The sequence below is a fragment of the Grus americana genome, chromosome 4 (genome assembly GCF_028858705.1).
Source record: "Grus americana isolate bGruAme1 chromosome 4, bGruAme1.mat, whole genome shotgun sequence".
Taxonomy (NCBI): Eukaryota; Metazoa; Chordata; class Aves; order Gruiformes; family Gruidae; genus Grus; species Grus americana.
Genome location: NC_072855.1, coordinates 35,588,647 through 35,606,851, shown reverse-complemented (window position 1 = coordinate 35,606,851; position 18,205 = coordinate 35,588,647). Strand labels below are relative to the sequence as shown.

The following is an 18,205-nucleotide window of genomic DNA, read 5'->3' as shown; positions in this document are numbered from 1 at the left end:
GCTGAGTGCATGGTGTCTGTTAGTTACAAGAGTGATTTTACTCTAAAAATTCAGTTTACTAACTGCATTAGCTGTCTTCCATAGTGGTATAATTTTAGGTGATAAACAGGTTTTAATTATTCCTGGAGTGTAGTACTTCAGTGGTTTACTTATTTTAGTGTAATACTTTTTTTTTTTGTCCTAAGATATATATGGTCCATATATGTATTTAGTGCATTATCTAGAAGAACCTTACAGACAGCTCTTTGCTTTTGAACTGAACTCCCCTCCTAGTTTCCTACAGAAAACTTACATTTAATGTTACGAGCATGACTTTACATTATGTTCACTGATATTATTAACTGGCTTTGCAGTGCCAGCAGTTGAGAGAAGGGGGTGATATTATTGTTAGTTGGATGTTTTGCTTTTGTTTCAAGATAACCTTTTTTTCCTACTCTACTACATATGCACTCTGCTCCTTAGGTTGCAGATATACTGAAAAGTGACTCTGTTTCCAGGTGAGAAGGAGGTGGAAGTGGTTTAGTGTTTATTGATTCTTAAGTGTGCTGTATGAAGAACACATTGTAAAAAATTAATACCATGTGTTTGTTGTTTTTTTTTCTTCTCTCCTCCCTCTTCACCCTTATCCCCTACTGTTTTTAAAACTAGGTATCAGATTGTAGTGGAAATAGTTCAGGCAACCACAATCAGCAATATTCCCCAAGTGAAGAGGCAGAAAGGTAAGATTCCATTTTGTTAAGTCACATCTGTTGTTTTCATTTTGAAAAGCTGTTTGAACTCCCGACATACATATGCAATCAGTGTGTGTGGGATTTTTAGACAGATTTTGGAAATGCTATGTCTTTAGGATTTCAGTTCTGTTTCATTTGTCTGATTCTTCCAGAAACTCCCATGGTGTGATTATCCCCCCACCTCATCTTCATCTAAGCTGATGGATCATGAGAAAGGTCATATCTATGATGCATTTATTTTCAGAACTTGCTGCACCTAGGATTTTTGGCATTACAAATTTGTATGCTGAGAATCTCGTTTCCTTTTTCATACAATCCATTCTTCAAAGTCTCAGTCTGTTCTCCTTTCAAAACACAAAAGGAGGAATGATACAGCATAATTGTCAGTCAGACTTTATTTTGACTCTTCATTGTATTATGTTTTTGTGTTGCAGTACAGAGTGCTCTTAAATCCTTCTGCAGTGTTTTGGCAACATCTGTTTTTTAAAATGCACATGCATCTTACATTTGTACTTACATTTATTATATACACTGCTTTTTATGGTTCTCAAAATGTACCAAAACTGTGATATATTTTCAGGAGATTATATTGATGGCAAAATTACAGACCAATTTTTTTTTTTAACAGATATACTTAAGGTATAACAAAGCATAATAAAAAGGCAATGGACAATACAAATTAATTTGGTAAACAAACAAATCTAAAAGTTGTTGCTTTAAGGTTCTCGTGTAATCTATCAGGTAAAAAAAAATATATCTTTTTCTAGCTCCTTGTATCACAAAGGAAAGCTTTTAAAAGTGATTCATCGTGTAATGAAAAATGCAGAGACAAAAAATAAACATGCCATGGGAGGGGGGAATCTTTGGGCAGTCTGAAGAGTTTGGGGTCCATGCTCAAGTTTCCGAAAGTATAAGGTTGTCAGCAGTCATACACCTTTTGTTTACATTCTAAAATCGAGCTAGATGTGCATTCCTGTAGGATAAATTGCTTGTGTCAAACCAAGGCAAAAGGAAAAGTAGCCACTGGTTTTTGCTCAAGTATACATTACACAAAGAGATCCTAATATTTCTCAGATGAAAGATAATTTAATGGAAAGTCTGTTTCATAAAGTAATAAAATGAGAACAGGGAAGTTAACTCTGACTGCATTATGAAAAATCAATCTTGCTAAGCCTGTATTTCCATTTGTGCTGCCATTGGTCTGTGTTGTGACAGGAATTGATTTGGGGAATATTTTTATACCGTTTAGGTTCCTACAGTTAATTACTGTTTCACTCTTCTCTGTCTCACTTGAGTTTTTCTAGTTAGCTGTCCACTGTTCTAAACTCTGAACAGAAGATGTTTTTCTCAAGCTACAAGTGCCTGGTATTGCAGAATAGATATAAAAAGATTATTGCTATTTATTCTGCCCAAGTAGATCTGGTTCCACTTGTTCTGCAGTGAAGTTGGTTCTGCATTTTTATGGGCTTTTGACTTTTACCTGTATTTAAAAAAATCCAACAGAAATTCCACTAGCTGGTGTGCTGAAGTTTTGTGTCAAGGTACTGACTTCTATTATTAGTTTAGTCCTATGGCAACCTTGTATGCCATTTAAGAGTTGATTACCACTGCTGGCTGTATTAGCTGGTGGGGCTATTGTGGCTAAACCTTTTATTTATTAAATAGCTAATGGTTATTCACATTGTGCCTGAAGAAGAAGGTGACATTTTTTTTGCTTGACCCATGTGGAACAGTATGTCCAACAGAGGCATACAATACTAGCTTCTTATAGTTCACACAAATCTAAGGCAGATTTCTAATCTGTTTCAGTCATTCCGCTAAGTTTTTCATCTACCAAAAGTTTTCAGGCTCAGTGTATGTACAGTAACCTTTAAGAGGGCTATGAAAACTGTAGAGTGTTAAAATCTAGTTCTGAAGGCTTTTTTGTGTCTTGTTTTTCCTGAAGTAGGTGGAGACATTTTTCCTAATGTGGTACCGAATCTAACATGGTCCTGAATTTCAGGAAGAAAAGTTTAAGGAAAAAAGCTGTGCTACCTTCCTTAAAACAAAACAAAGCCAACAAAAAACCCAGTACAGTTCACTGCTGATACAAAGATTGTTGAACTCTTGTAGAACAGATCACCATATTACTTATGTCACCTTTTGATGCTTCCCTTTCTGGATGCCACAGCATACTGCTACCCCTGCAACAGCTGGATTTCATGTAAATGTAAGCTTTATGCAAGATGGAAGTGTATTTGCGCAACCTCATTCTATCTTCCTCTTTTTTAATCTGTTCCCCCAGTACCTGCTGCATACCCGTAATAATGTGTGTGAGCATGGGTGTTCAATGTATATGACCGTCTCCCCTTCCCTGCTAGTAAATGAGCTCTTGCCTTTTGTGTCATGAGCATCTCTTAGCTTTGATTCCAGCCTGGCGAGAGGTAGTTTTAATGGTAGCCGTTTCCTTTTTTCCTATGGCAAAGTTGGGTCCCAAAAATGTAACTGCTTCTTTAGCATGCCTGTGTTTTCAGCTAGAGCAGCTGAACTTTGGGCAGCAGTCTGTCGAGCCTGATATCCTCTCTCAGACTATAAGAGTAGAGCAAGCGTAGAATAATGTGTACATAGATATAGTCTCAGCCTCCATCATTTTAAGGCATGGGAGCTTCATGGGGCAGCGTTTTCAGCAGAAAAAGGTACAGTAACAAATGTGGGGAGCCGTTAGTACAGCAGGAGTGGCCGATACTCTGTAGCAGTGAGTGCTTAACTACTATCTAAGCAAAGTAAGTGTTGTGCAAGTACATGACTAGCAATAAATATGCCTGAGCAGGATTGTGTACCTTTGCTATTGGTTGAGGAGACATAATTAAGTCTCTAAAACTGACCAAAAATACTTTGTTTATAAAAAGATTAGATGTCTGTTATTAAAGGATGAGTAGCCTGAGGACCAGGCTTCAGACTGATGACTTCTCATATGAGCCACAGTTGCCTGACTTAATTTAGTATTTTATCTGGTGATACCAAAGCATACATTTAATGCTGGTGCCCGGAGGGGTTGGAGAGGAAGGCTTGTCCCTCAGCAAGGACAGGGTTCTTTACACTTCGATCTAACTAGTGTTGGTGCCACCTATTGGCAAAATATTTAGCTGTTAGGGCCCTCTAATAAAAGCAGAAAGTACTTTAAAGTACTTCTAAACACCATTGTATTAAACCCTCTATAGTAAAAAATGGCATGTTATAGGGTCTTTTTTCTTTTCAGATTTCTATCACTCGAATCTTCTGGCATGTGAGCATAGGAGAGCAAATGAAAACGTACAAAAGCAGCTGATTCATGTTAAGCAGTAAGTTTTGCATTTGACTCCCTGAGAGAGTCAAATGCCTTAAAAGGTTGAGAGACAAAATCATTTGAGAGGTTCATGGTATGATGACTGTTGTGGGTGGATGATATAACTTCTGTGGCCAAGAGAATGGCTTTTGGTCATTGCTAAAGCTGAATAAGAAACCTAATGTAGCATAACTGTTTTCAGAGGTGCCAATGGTTTATTTTGAGGCCGTGCAGGCCACTGTAAACAGAAGCTATTATCTTGCATGCTGACACTACACTACTTCCCTCATTTACACTTGCACAAAGGCGCTGAATATAATGTGTACGTCTATCTGTGTTAATTCTCCAAACTGTGTCCTCCTATGTATCCTCTTCCAAAATAGTCAGGGTCACTCCAGCAGTGACTGTAGGAGGTGGCTTGGTTTTGAGTATTGTTTTTTGTTGGGGTTTTTTTTGGGGTGGGGTGGTGGTGGTGATTTTTTTACTCATCTTTGGGTTTTCTTCCTGTTGATATTATTGGACTGTGCTATTCTCTACAGTCACATGTGCTCTAGTTAGAAGAATCACATCTTTCTACATCTTTAACTGTAAAACTCTCTCCTCATCTTGCCTTTTGTTAAGGATTCCTTGGAAGTACTGAACCAAATTTGGCTAAATTTTAGGTATTTGGGGGGGTGGTTTTTTTTGTTTTGTTTTCTTTTTACAAAATCTATGTGTTAAAGATTTTGAAGGACTAGAAATGCTTATCTGAAAATGTTTACTGCATTTTAATCTAGTAAAGCAATTTGTATGAGGACAAATACGCAGATCAGGCATTGTAGCATGAGTGAGACAGGACCCGAGTTTCTAGAAGCAAGAGTAGATCTTAATTTTTCTAAAGAAAAGACTTCAGAAAACAATCATGAAATAACAAAAGTAAGTTGCTGTAATAACTTGGTATTTGCTGTAATGTGAATAAGAAGCTGTTTAAGTACACTAGTTCTAATTTTAACAGACACATTTTTGTTTCTTCTCTTACTGATACTGTATTACAGGATCCTACAAGAATTTTTACAAGGATCCCTTTCTAATAGCTGCTGTTTAAAAAAAAAAAAAGCCCATGAAAGTATATCCCTGTCTTAAGGCAAAACAGAGCAAATCTCTCAACAGATTTTTTTTTTTCCCCCAACACTACAAAGGGATTTGTTTGATTTGCCTTCTGATTTTCTGTGCCCTCCACCTTATACGTGACTCCACAGCATGACCAGAAACCACCCTTGGATGACAGGATGGGACCATTTTTCAGACACCACATTGTAATCGACCCCAGGGCATCCCTGTTGAGAAAACTGCTCCTTTTCAAGCATGGATTGCGAGACAGATCGAATAAGCAGTCATTTCTCTATGGAGAGATCTGCTGTGTTGCAATAGAAGATTTCTCCTGCTGAGCATTCCCACTGTGCATCTAGATACTCACTTTTATAAGCAGAGCTGACAAATGGTACAGAAACAGAACTGTATGTGGGCCGGCTTCTTAGGTACTGTGGTTCCGAAAGAGGCTTGAACGTTCAGCTGTAAAAAAGGGACTTTTCTTTTAGAAACTGGGGCTTCTAGCTAACTTGAGTGTGTGGGTTGTGATGTGTGGGTTTTGTCAAGATGATAATTTAGAGCGAAGTAAAATGGATATTTCTACATTCCAGCGCATTACAGATGCCATCTAACTTAATTATGACAAAACTGTATTATGATTCTTCCCCTAACCCCCATCCTCCACACAGGGGTAAACATGCATACGCAATTATTTTTGCATAGCTTTTTGGCAAGGCTTAAAGAGCTAACATTGTGCTTGCACGTCATGCTCAAGCAGTAAGTGTGGAGGAGATCCTTGTGGATGAAGGTGAAGGTTACGGTGACTCTGATCCTGGTAGACTTGTTTGTTTTGATTTGTGATTTTCAAATCAATTTTATAGAGGAAGTTCGTTTTGCTCCTGAGATCCTTTATGCATGCTAGTGATAGTAATACACCTTGTCCACAGTTGGTTTGGAGAGATGTGCCCATCAGTGGAAGAGGGAGAGGAGAGGCTGACTGGTCAGATAGAAGTGACCAAAGGGAATGCAGGGACCTACAGACAGAGGCTATATGTGGTGGATGTTATTTTATTGTATAGTACGTGCTTACTCCCATGCTCAAATTTACTTTACTGCCACCTTGCTTTTTGTTTTGCTCAGCTGTGGCTGTGTTGCACTAGGTATTGCTACTGGTCAGTGTCTAAATTCTTCATGATCTCCTTTTAAGTCCCTTCCCCCAAGTCTGTTGCCTGAAGTGTTTGGGATTTAGCACTTTTTTTACTCATTCTCTTATCTGACCATGTTAGAGCTGGTTTTCCCTTTGCTTGTACCATGGGCAGAAGAACCGTGTGTACTGTTCTTAAAGTCTCGCCTGCTCCTGCAGAATTGAACAAATACTTTTCCAGGCCTACGTAGGCTTTGAAAATATGTAATTCAGAGTTTCTGAGAGTTCAAAGAGGTCTGTAATGATTGGTAAATTCTATGTAGAAGGTTACAGTTACTGTTTATATAGAAACGTTGAATCGGTGTTAGATACTTAAATACTTCAGCACGGCATTAAGTAGGCACTGTGTGTGCTTTACTTGGCTCTTGCAAAAAGTCTTGCAGAAATGCATACGATGTTGGGCATGTGTGTAGCTCCTCCAGAGACTAGTCAGATGAGTTGTACATGCTGCCAGGTGTCAGGTAGCTGTAGTTCTTGAAGCCATAAAGGAACGGGAACTTGTACTTTCAGTTTTAATCATGTTTTTTCTCATTTTAACTGCAAAGTTATATGTGGCAATCTTTGTTTTATGCTGCTACTATCAAGAGAGAGGACAGTTCATGCAGTACTACAATACAATTTCGTTTGAGCTTTAAGCAGGCTTTACATATGTCTTCATTTGCCTTATTTTTGTTGTATCCTTCACTGTGGTAATAAAGTTTGTGTGGCATTTGTTGGCATGGTTATTGTTTGCAAGGCCCAGCATTCTGACTGAAAAATGGATGGTGTGAGTATGTACTGCAGTTTAATGTATTTACTGCATGTAAACCTGACCAAGCAGCAAAACTACCAAAAAAAAAGAAGAGGAAAGAAAACTAGGTCTGAGGAATCAATTCTCAGAAATGTTTTTGGTGGGTTCTAGGATCTGCTCCTGGCCTAGTTCCAGTCAAGGTAATTGTGAGTGATTCAGAAGAAAATGTGGAAACTTTGTTAGAAATCCAGAGGGACCTTGACAGGCTGGAGAGGTGGGCCCATGTGAACCACATGAAGTTCAACAAGGCCAAGTGCAAGGTCCTGCACATGGGTCGGTACAATCCCAAGCACGACTATAGGATGGGTGAAGAATGTATTGAAAGCAGCCCTGGGGAGAAGGACTTGGGGGTATTGATTGATGAGAAGCTCAACATGAGCTGGCAGTGTGCGCTTGAAACCCAGAAAGCCAACCCTGTCCTGGGCTGCATCAAAAGAGGTGTGACCAGCAGGTCGAGGGAGGTGATCCTGCCCCTCTACTCTGCTCTTGTGAGACCCCACCTGGAGTACTGTGTCCAGCTCTGGGGGCCCCAGTACAGGAGAGACATGGAGCTGTTGGAGCGAGTCCAGAGGAGGGCCATGAAGCTGATCAGAGGGCTGGAGCACCTCTCCTATGAGGACAGGCTGAGAGAGTTGGGATTGTTCAGCCTGGAGAAAAGAAGGCTCCAGGGAGATCTAATTGCAGCTTACCAGTACCTGAAGGGGCCTACAGGAAAGCTGGTGAGGGACTGTTTATGAGGGAGTGTAGTGACAGGACAAGGGGTAATGGCTTTAAGCTGAAGAAGGGTCGATTTAGATTAGATGTTAGAAAGAAATTCTTTCCTGTTAGAGTGGTGAGGCACTGGAACAGGTTGCCCAGAGAGGCTGTGGAGGCCCCATCCCTGGAAGTGTTTAAGACCAGGTTGGATGAGGCTTTGGGCAACGTGGTCTAGTGGAGGGTGTCCCTGCCCATGGCAGGGGGGTTGGAACTAGATGATCTTTGAGGTCCCTTCCAACCGTAACCATTCTATGATTCTATAAATCACTGTAGATGTGCAAAAATGCAGGGAGTGAAAAAGATTTGTACAGATAGCTTCACTTTGATTGCTTGGTAAGTTTGAGCTTATTTGGACGAATTGCATTTTAATATTGTTCAGTGCAAATTGAATTATCCACAGCTATGGATTGATAAGTAGAGTTTAAAATTCTGCTTTTGGTACTAATTGCATTTGGACACCCTTGGGAGGGGTGCACAGAGCACCCCTCCAGGCTTTTGAAGTTCTTCCATGGCAGTGTATGTCTTGCAAAATTTCCTTTGATAAAGAGAATTATTTTAGAGGAAGTTACTAAAAGACCCTTTGCTCCTTTGAGAATGGAGGCCTTGCTCAGCTGTTGCTCGTAAACTTGTATGCAACTCACATGGGGAGGAAGTGCCAAAGCAGCATCTTTCTTGTCTTGCTGATGAGGAGTGATTTGTTTGTTTGTTTTTAATAATAATTGAAAGAAAATATAACCCCCGAACTGTTGTTACTAGTAAAAAAAAAACCCTAAACAAAACCCACCTATCCAAAGGCTGCATTTTCTTTCCTTGCATAGTGATGAAACAGTGTTTTAGTAGCATGTATCTTAATCCTTTTCCATTTATTGGAGCTTGCTGAAGGGTATATGAGGAAATGCAAGCCTTTTGTTTTGTAACTTTCTGGTTTTATTTGGTTTATGCAGAGATACTTGAAGGTAGTGAACATCATCTTTGCTGATATTCTGAAATGCCAAAAAAGGCTCTTAATTATATCTCTGTGTTTCAGTGGTGGTGGGATCAGGCAAGAATAGATTAAAAAGCAGTTGTCTTTATGGCGTAAAATACCTTTTTGCTAGGGCTTAATATGAAAAAACAGAGCAGTTTAGATCTGAAAATCTGAGAATTCTCAAAAATCTCAGAAGGAGATTAGGGTTAGGAGAAAACCACTGATACGCCTAACCTTCCCCAGTTGACATGAAAATCCTCCTTTTGATTTCCGCTAGCTTATCTTTCATACTTTGGAAGAGGGAAGTCATGTTGGGTGTTTGTCCACGCTTCCACACTATCTCTCCTGCACTGCAGCGTGTTAGCCACACTTCGTGCTGGGCTGCTCTTCATCAGCCTCTTGTTTATTTGTGAAGAGATGTCACTGCCTGGCTTTCATGGTGACTAGTCCTGTTTCTCCATGGACGCTCGCAACAGTCTGGCAGTGTGATCTTCATCACTCTGTCCTGAGTGTTTCTTACATGGAGTGGCTCCTTACAAATATGAAGAGCTGAGCAAGGCAAATGTTCTTGAAGGATCTTTGCTAATAAAGTAATTAATCACCGGAAGCAGGTGGCATGTAGGGCTCATTAGTCTCTCCTGGAGGCTTGCTGCAATCACAGGATGGTAAGACTTCGGGTAAAGTGTACATGTTTACTTTGAAAACCCTCCAAGAATGCCTTGTACTTTTGTTTTAAGAAGGCTGAATAATCATTGCGTAGCACTGTTCGTGGGTTTTCAAAGTGTGGGGTTGCAAGTATGTGTTTTGAGTCCAAAGTATTTCAACTATTGAGAGAATTGAGCACTTTTAAAAAATCGTCTTAGAGTCAAGTGCAGGAATGGATATGTTGGGTTTTAATCTTCACTTTAAACTACTGTCTGTGTATTTGTATTAGCTGTAAATGCTTTAAATTGAGGGGGAGAGCTGTTTTGTCCTTAAGGTCTTTTCCTGCCTTTTGTTGTTCTCCTTTCTTTTTCCTCTCATTAATACTGTTACCTCTGGTCAGGGAACTGAAACACTAAATGAAATGCTCTGTTGACTTCCCTGTGGAGATAACATGCCAGGAAAACAGATGGCTTTTTTTTTTTTCATGGTAAACTAATGATTTGCTTCAGCAAGTATCATCTCTGTAGTTCACTATTCCATGGCAGCTCAGATGCAAATGATACTTACCCATTAAGTAAATTAACAGTCTTTGAATCAGGAGGGTTCCCTACCAACTTGCATAAATATATGCAGTGAATAAAGTGAGATTAAAAATGTGGGAAATGATATTGGGAGAATATTTGTACTTACATTACATGTAGAACTTCAGGGAGCTCCATGTATCTTGAGTTGTCCTTCAGTATACAAGTGACAAAACTTACGGTCACATGCAGTAGTTACATGTGGCTTTGAGGGGGAAATAACAGGATGAAAACAGTCCTAAAAGGAGATGGTACCTTAATGTATTAGAAATGTGTTTAATATATCAATCTTAAATCATTATTAAGAAATATCCTTTTTCCGTGTATGCATTCACAAACCTAGCTGCCTGGTTGTTTCTTTCCAGTAACTGTTTTGAAAATGGAACGCTGTTTTCATCTACATCATTTTACTAGCATTTGCTGTTTCGAAAACATAGTAGAATAGATCTCTCTTCTTTATCCCTGAGAAATCAATTAATCCAGAGCCAAGTACAAGCCGGGTACTTTGCTACCGAGCTCTAGTTGCAGCCTGCAAAAGCGGGAGTATTATCATAGAACAAGAGGAAAATAAAACCACTGTATAAATGTGAATCAGTTGCATCCTGCAGATACAAACCAGGAATGATTTCAGTACAATAGGGGTTTTAATCTACTTTTTCTGCTGCTGCTTTTTTAGGCCCTGGTAATTAGCTGAAGAGGCTGGAATGTAGAATACACAAACATTGCACCTTTCATAATCAAGTCTTATTCAATTGACTTGTCATCTTCATGTTACTTCACTGTTTAACAGTACTGCACAGTCTTGATGTGGTATTATAAGATTTTTTTTTTTCTTAGTCATCTGACCATTTTGAGTGAGCTTCGTTCAGTGTTGTTTTCTGGAGGAGATACTGTATGATGTGCTGTTCACATCAGGCTCAAGAAATTTGGATTTGCAAGTGAGATGCGTGGGAATGTGATGTACTGGGCTGGAGGGGATTGAGTCCAGTTGCTCACGACTCTAGGCAGTCAATGTTATGTTCGGTAAGGTACATAAGCCATCAGCTCCATGTGTTATCGTACACCATTGCCATAGGTAACTTCCTAACGCCATCTGATAAATGTACATCCTGTAGTACAAGTTTTGGGCCTGTGTCTGGCAACAAGCTATGGGAAGAGAGCTGGAGGGGTCAGATTTCGCTGGACATTTGAATAAGGATTTTTTTCTGAACTGTTTTATATAATCCTTGAGGTATCATTGGAGAATATTTCAAAATCGTCACTCTGTTTCAAATACAAACTTTCCAGTATCTATGCTCATGTGCATAGCTGATTCCTGAATGAGAAATGCTTTGATCAGGCAGGTCACAGAGGCAATGGTGCAATGATGTTTTCATGTTGTAAAAGACTGTGTCTGATTTGCTTTATTCTTAGATTCAAAAGGAAAAGAAACTGCAGCAATGAAAGCTGACCTACTGAGGGCTCGCAATGTGAAGAGGTATATCAATCAGCTAACGGTGGCAAAGAAGCAGTGCGAGAAGAGAATAAGGCTTCTGGGAGGGCCTGCTTATGATCAGCAGGAAGATGGCATTTCTGATGAAGGCGATGGCCCTCAGAGCCAGAAGGTAGGAATCGAATAGGACATACGTTGTCTGAAGGTCATTCTAAATGTGTTAGCACTGGATCATATTAGCCTCACTGTCATTAATTCCTCCCTTCCCCCAGGAATCAAGTAAAAATTAGTTGCTGCATAATCTGTTTATCTTGGGAAAAGATCACTGAAGTACCCGAAAAGGCATACTGATCACTCAGCTTGGAATATTGCTAAATGCAAAACTTCATAAAGGATCGAGTGGCTCGTAAGCGTGTGTGATTTTTCCAGGCTTACTGCCTGTAGGGAGTTAATAAGGACATGGTAGCGGCCTTTCTGAAAGTAGCAACTTGCTTTCAAATAAAAGATTGCCAACATATGTGCAGTGTTTCTTTGGCCCTTGTTATATTTACTGTAGGAAATACCTGTGGGATTTGCAAATATTAAGTTATTCAAAAGCAAACACTTACTTGTGGAAGGCAATTGACAAAATTAAGGGCAGTTGTTGCAGGAAAAACTCTGGTAAAGTTGACTGAATACTGGTTTTCAACATCACTGTAGTCTGGAATTGAAAAAACTAGCATCGTATTAGCAAGCATCTGCAACAATAAAATCATGGCTACTTATCCTTGCTAAACTTCTTTGTGTAATCTACTCTGTCCCCTTTGGCAAAGCACAGTAATTGATGTATTCAAATTAGAAAGAAGATTTTATCTTTTTCACGTAGGTAGAAGAGAAGTTATCTCTTCATGCAAGGATCTTTAATTTTCATTATGTCCTTATAATAATTGTAACTTAGTGGCATGTAAGAAAAAATTGCATGTGGGAGAAATAGTTCTTACTATTTGTGTTCTGTCTTTCTTGAGTAAGATCTGAAAGAAAGCAGTTCCCTACGGCCAACTTGTCCTTAAAGCCTGATTTCAGATGGTGTGTCACAGATTGTGCCAAAGCAGTCCTGATCTGTTTCCTGAAGTTGGGTGTAGTGAGAGGTGCCAAGGAGATAAGGAAAGAGGGAAGCATGTGGCAGCACCATATGAACCACTGATGCCACTTTCAGTGCCTGCTGAGACGTTACGGACTTTCCAGTATAGATACATGGTGACATAAGATTGTTCAGGAACAGGGTCAAGTAGTGAAGCCACAGTGGGTAGGGGCATGGATTGGTCAGAAATATAATAAAATATAATATTATTGTAATTAAAATCAGAGGAATTCCTGTTATTAATGTTGCATGTTTTATAACCCAGTGGATTTTTGGTGGGAGCTGCTGACGGAGGGTTTTATCTTGCAAATATACCCATGAGCAGCTCTATATTGAGTTAATGGTACTATTAATAGGAATAAAGACTCCTTGCCCAGGCATTTGTTGTAGTGATGGTGGAAACAAGGGTACTTGGGGCTGCTCTGCTTCTAGGCTTTTGATGTGTTTCCGTGAAGAGGCTCTAGAACCCCTCCACACCCACGTTAGCATAGAAAATAGGAAAACTGCTTCTCTCTTCTGTTGTCCCCAACTCTCTGTTGCCAGGAAAGAGGCTGAGAGAGGCTGGATGAGCAACAGAGACCACACTGTTCTCTTCTGAGCACAGAAAATTGCTGGGCTGAGGAAGGAAACTCTCTTCACTGTTTCTTCTTCCCATCCTCTTCCTGTGCTGTGGTAGCTGTGGTCTGGGTTTTTATTTCAAGGCAGCAAGTGCTATTTTGGATGCCAGCCCCTCCCATGTGGGCAGTATTGACTGAACACTCAGGCCTTTTTCTAAGCAAAAGGGAAAGGCGTTTGGGATTTAGTAGATAAGCTAATGTTGATATGTCACTGCTGGTGGCCCATAATTTCTCTTTAGAGTCTGCCTGTGCCAGCTTCTCTGTTAAGCTGGCACTTAACCTGCAGAATAACTAGCTTGTGTAGAAGAAACTGGAAGTTTGCCTTCCTTTCTTTAACTTACATGAAATAGGTCAGAAATGGTCATTTACTGATGGTGTTTTGAATTATTATTTTATGTAAGTGTAGTGACAGAAGCTTGAATAAATTATTAACTTTGGGTTTGGGGAATTTTTGGTACTAGTTGAACAAAGAACAAATTGAGTAGGGACCTAAACTTGTATTTTGGCTTCACTTCTGCATCCTACAGAAAGCTTTCTCTTTCCTGCAGTAGTAGGGGAGTAATAGCATTGCTTGCAAAAGTCTTTAATCCATGTTCTGATTATGGGCTTAAATGTGGAGATGGATTATTTGAAGCTGTCAGTGTTCTCCTCTTACAAATTTAAGAAACAAAAATTACGTGCTTTGAAATATTTTTTTTCCTTTCACAGCAGAAGCTAATTCTAAAACAGCATCAGTTTTGTGTTTGGTAAATACATAAAAGTTATGGGACTGTATAGACTTTGCACGTGTTTCACTCACCTCATCATCCTGAATCCAGGTTCTCTAGGGAAATCCTGAATGTATGAATGATAATCAAATGTTTATAAGCAAGCAAGCAAACAAACCAACCCCAGCTACTCTCTGAATGTGAATTCTGTCATTAGCTCTGATACTGATTCATACTCTGCCCTGGGTGTTAGATTTGCTTTCAGAGAAAATGTAGTTTGAATTAGTGTAATATATAAAGCATCTCTTCTAATCTACTTATGGCCAGTGCAGTTTTAGCATTTTTCTTAGAAACTGTACCTGCACAGTACTGCAGTAATTAATTGAATTCTTGTTGTCTGTGTTTATTCAGCAAACCATTTGTCTGATATTTTGTGTTCAGCACAACAGCCACATCACCACATCTGTGAGATTTGATCTGTGGAGTCACAGCATCTCCTTAGTGGAGCTGTTTTGTGAACCACGGGTGGTAGGAGCAGCTCTGGGGATCCGATCCTAGTCTAGCTGTGAAATAGTAAAGAAACCACCTGAGTGTATCTTGAGGTGCAGGCAGTTTATGTTCATAATCCTACTGATGAGGATTAAGTTGAAGCTCCTGCAGAAGACCCTGCTTCCACCATATCCGTGAATAGATGCTGATTACACCCGTGGATAGATGCTGATTTAACTGATGACTGATTCCTGAGCTTCAGGTTGTGAGATCACATTATGTCAGGATACCTCCACAGTACAGAATTTGGGGATATAACAAAAGCGAGCTTCAATTGCTGTTCCCCTGTTGCCTGAAGACGGAGTGTCTTAAGACGGAAATATGTTAATGAATGTGTGGACCTCAAGGCAGGGAATTTTCCGTTGGTGTATATGCAGTAAAATAGCCACGTACCTTACGTATTATATACTTCCTGATAGGTAACTAATCATTGCATTTGGTTCAGCTACTGCTGTATATGACAAAGATAGCCTTCTGATGACTCGCCTCTTTTAAAAATATAGTAAGAATATATGCTTTAATTCTAGTCAGTGTACAGACAAGGTGTTAGTTAATGGTTTTTAAAATGCAGGTTGGAAAGAGACACCTATTTTTCCAGTATTATTTTTTACATTCCTCTTATTCCTGTCTGGTACAAAAAAGAAAAAAAAACCCCACCAAATGAAAACAGAAGTCCTGCAGTCTGACTGTGTGCCATCATCCCAGCAGAAAACCTCTGCTACTGACCCAAATTCTGCTCACCCCACCTGTCACCTGCAGTGCTGTTACCAGCTGTATTGTGGTTATTCATTATAGACCAATGTGGTTGGAGGCGAATGGGAACCTGGTGTGTTGCAACGAAATGTAGTACAGTGCATCTGTGCTGTGTCTGGTGCCTATACAGGCCCTTCCAAATTAAGTAGTTGTTTTATGTTCCTCTCCAGAGCGGGACTGCGGCTATCTTTAGGGACTTGCCAAGACCAGGTCTCTGCCTTGTAGAGCCAGGAACAAGGCTACTCTGTGTGCGTATGCTAGAGATGCTGGTTAAAGCACCCTGCTTGGGAAAAAAAAGTAAAAATCTAACCCCTTTCTAGTCTTTGGCAGAGCCTGTGACCAGCTGCAGTGTATTAGTTACTTTCCTGTTGGACTAGGGAATTCATGTAGCAGCAGTAAAGCTGCTGGTTTTTCTGAACCCAGAAGCTGTTCTCGAGTTAAAAGGACTTGAAGGGTTGCTGTTGAGGCTGATAATTCTAAGATTATATCTGCTGTCTGGTTATTAGATTTGCGGGTGTCCACATGCCCTGATGTGTGCATATGTGCCAATAGCTTAGAGCTTTGTACTCTAATCTGGGATGATACTGAGTCATAAAATGGTCTTTTGCTGAGGATCACAAATTACTGCAGAATCTCATTCTTTAAATCGGAGAAGGAAGGATCCTCCACAGAATGCTTCCTGAATTGTATGCATTTTATTAAACTTATTACCTCAAACCTAAAAACCTCTTTTGTCTATCATTGTTGTCATTGAAGTCTTAATAATGTTTATTGTACGGTGTTTGTAACGTATTTAATAATTCCAGGATAGTCAAGCCTTAAACAAAAACCTAAAGAAAGTTTTTGAGGTCTCATTTCTGCAAGAGAAGTTTAAATAAGCTTTTCTGTCCATTAAGTTATTTTGTTAAAGTATTTCAGTTTGCAAGGTAACTATTAGGAGGTTTGTGTAACAGCATTATTAGGCACCACTGCTTTAATTACCATGGGGCACCTGTGCAGTGGGCAGGAGGGGTGGTTGTACTTGCCTTGCTCCCTGCAGCAGCGCTTACCCACAATTACTTTTGAGAGGGGATGTTTGCTAATTATTGTCCTTGCTGGCAGCCTGGGTGGGGATACCTTGGATAATAGAGACACAGAGACCAAGGTGACCTCTCGCTCAAGAAGTGATGGCATGTGCTTCACATTGTGATTTATTACCTCTGCTATCATTTGCAGAGGTGACAGTCCCAGAGATGGTGAAGATCTCTGTTCAAGAAGCTGGAAGACCCTCTTCTGCTTCTATTTTAAATCATTGTCCTTGATAAAATGATTGAATAGAAAGTATGATGATGCACAGAAATGAGGCTAAACTACAGACTGGCCTTAGAATTGTCATCTCTGTGTTCTTCTTTTTGACAGTCTGATTACAGTTTCTGTAGTAAGCCTAGCTTCAGCAAGGCTGCTTCTTTGTGCTGTTCAATGAGGATTATAGAGTGAGGTCTGAAAGGCAGTTGTTTATGGTCATATCCCTGAATAGCTCTGAAGCTAAGAACAACCCGTGTCCAGAGGATACTGGTATGGTAAAGGATGAAGAGAGGAATGGCACATGACTGTCACTGAGGAACTTTGAAGATGAAAATGAGCATTTCAGCTAAGACAAACATAATTTACTTAAACATTGCCCAAAATCTGGGGGAGCTGTTTCGGACAAAACATAGGTGGCTACAGTTTTTAAAGAACCTTCTTTAGCTTGGTTCATTAAGGAAGTGACTTGTGCTAGTAATTACATACATGTATGTGTATGTGGTTTCCTCCCATACAGCTTGAATCCAGCAAACCGTTTTTCCTAAATGTAATTTGGTGGTGGAGTCTCACAGGTACCAGGTTTAGGAAAACAAGTGGCCTTCCCAGAGAAAGCGAGGTGCTGATATGTTACCTGAATTGTATTGTTAGGTATCATAAACCCCATATTAGAGAAATTATTAATGCCTCAATCTCAGTTGGAATTCACATCTTGCTCTGTACCAAATTATCTTTGCTATAAAGTGCAAAGTCATAGGAAGCTAAGATTCATTAGCCTCAGTGCTTAAGGACCTGCTTTTCTTTTCAGAGAAGAAGGTGTGGGTTGGTCGGTGTTTGTGAGGTACAAAGCAAGAGACCAAGACTGCTCTGGTGTATTTGGATTCCTGGTGATATAAGTAATGGCATTAAATGAGCTACATGAAAACTGGTTCAGCTGCTAGACTGAAAAGTTGGAGAGGAAGGTGTGTTTGGTTTTGATAAGGTGTTTTGAAAATTGGTCCGATTTTTCAAGGAAAACCAAAGTTGTCCATTTTGTTCAACATAGGAAGAACTGTTCATTTTGTCCTGGAGGTGTTTTGTTTTCAGGTGTTTGTTTCAAAGAAAAGGCCTGGATTCAGAAAAATAGGAGGGGATGAGGAACCAATAATGGCTTTTTAATGCAACAGCTTAATGGCTGCAGCATCCGCCTGGGTGTGGGAAGTCTGTGTCTCATTTCCTTTTCTGCTTGATGTACACTCTCACCTCAGGTAGAGTCCTGAGCATTATATCACAGCTGGTACTTTTTTCTGGCTGCATTTCTGATAGATGCTTTTCAATAACAGTTAATGGTAACTGGCCACCAAATGCCCTAGCCGCCAGGGTAAGGAGCTACACTCCATCTTTCTCTGTGTCCCTGGGAATAATTGAGATGCATCTCAAAGCTCTGTGGCCTGTGGTGTGGAAACTGCTGGTGTTGGTCTTTCTTTGAATCAAGCAAAGAATAGATCAGTTAGCTTTCAGCTTGGCTTCTCTGCCTTGCAGGAACATTGGAAGTTAAAGTTTTGGCAGTAGCGTTTCATGAATGACTTGAAATGCTATCTTAGTCCTTTGAAGTGTACCTCCTGGTCAGAAAACATTTGGAAACATTTTCTATCTGGTAGGAGCATAGATGCATTTATCTTCTAAATACTTACAACTCTTCCCCCTCCCCTCTTTTTTTT

The 18,205-nt window shown here is 39.9% G+C and overlaps 1 protein-coding gene across 1 annotated transcript in view; it reads left to right on the top strand.

Annotated features, from left to right (window-relative positions):
• Nucleotides 1–18,205, top strand: part of SNX25 (sorting nexin 25) — an 89,327-nt gene that overhangs the window by 41,928 nt on the left and 29,194 nt on the right. Inside the window, exons 6-7 of the mRNA XM_054824497.1 lie at nt 649–719; nt 11,460–11,650. Coding sequence (XP_054680472.1) covers nt 649–719; nt 11,460–11,650 — 262 coding nt within the window. The remainder of the gene's footprint in view (nt 1–648; nt 720–11,459; nt 11,651–18,205) is intronic.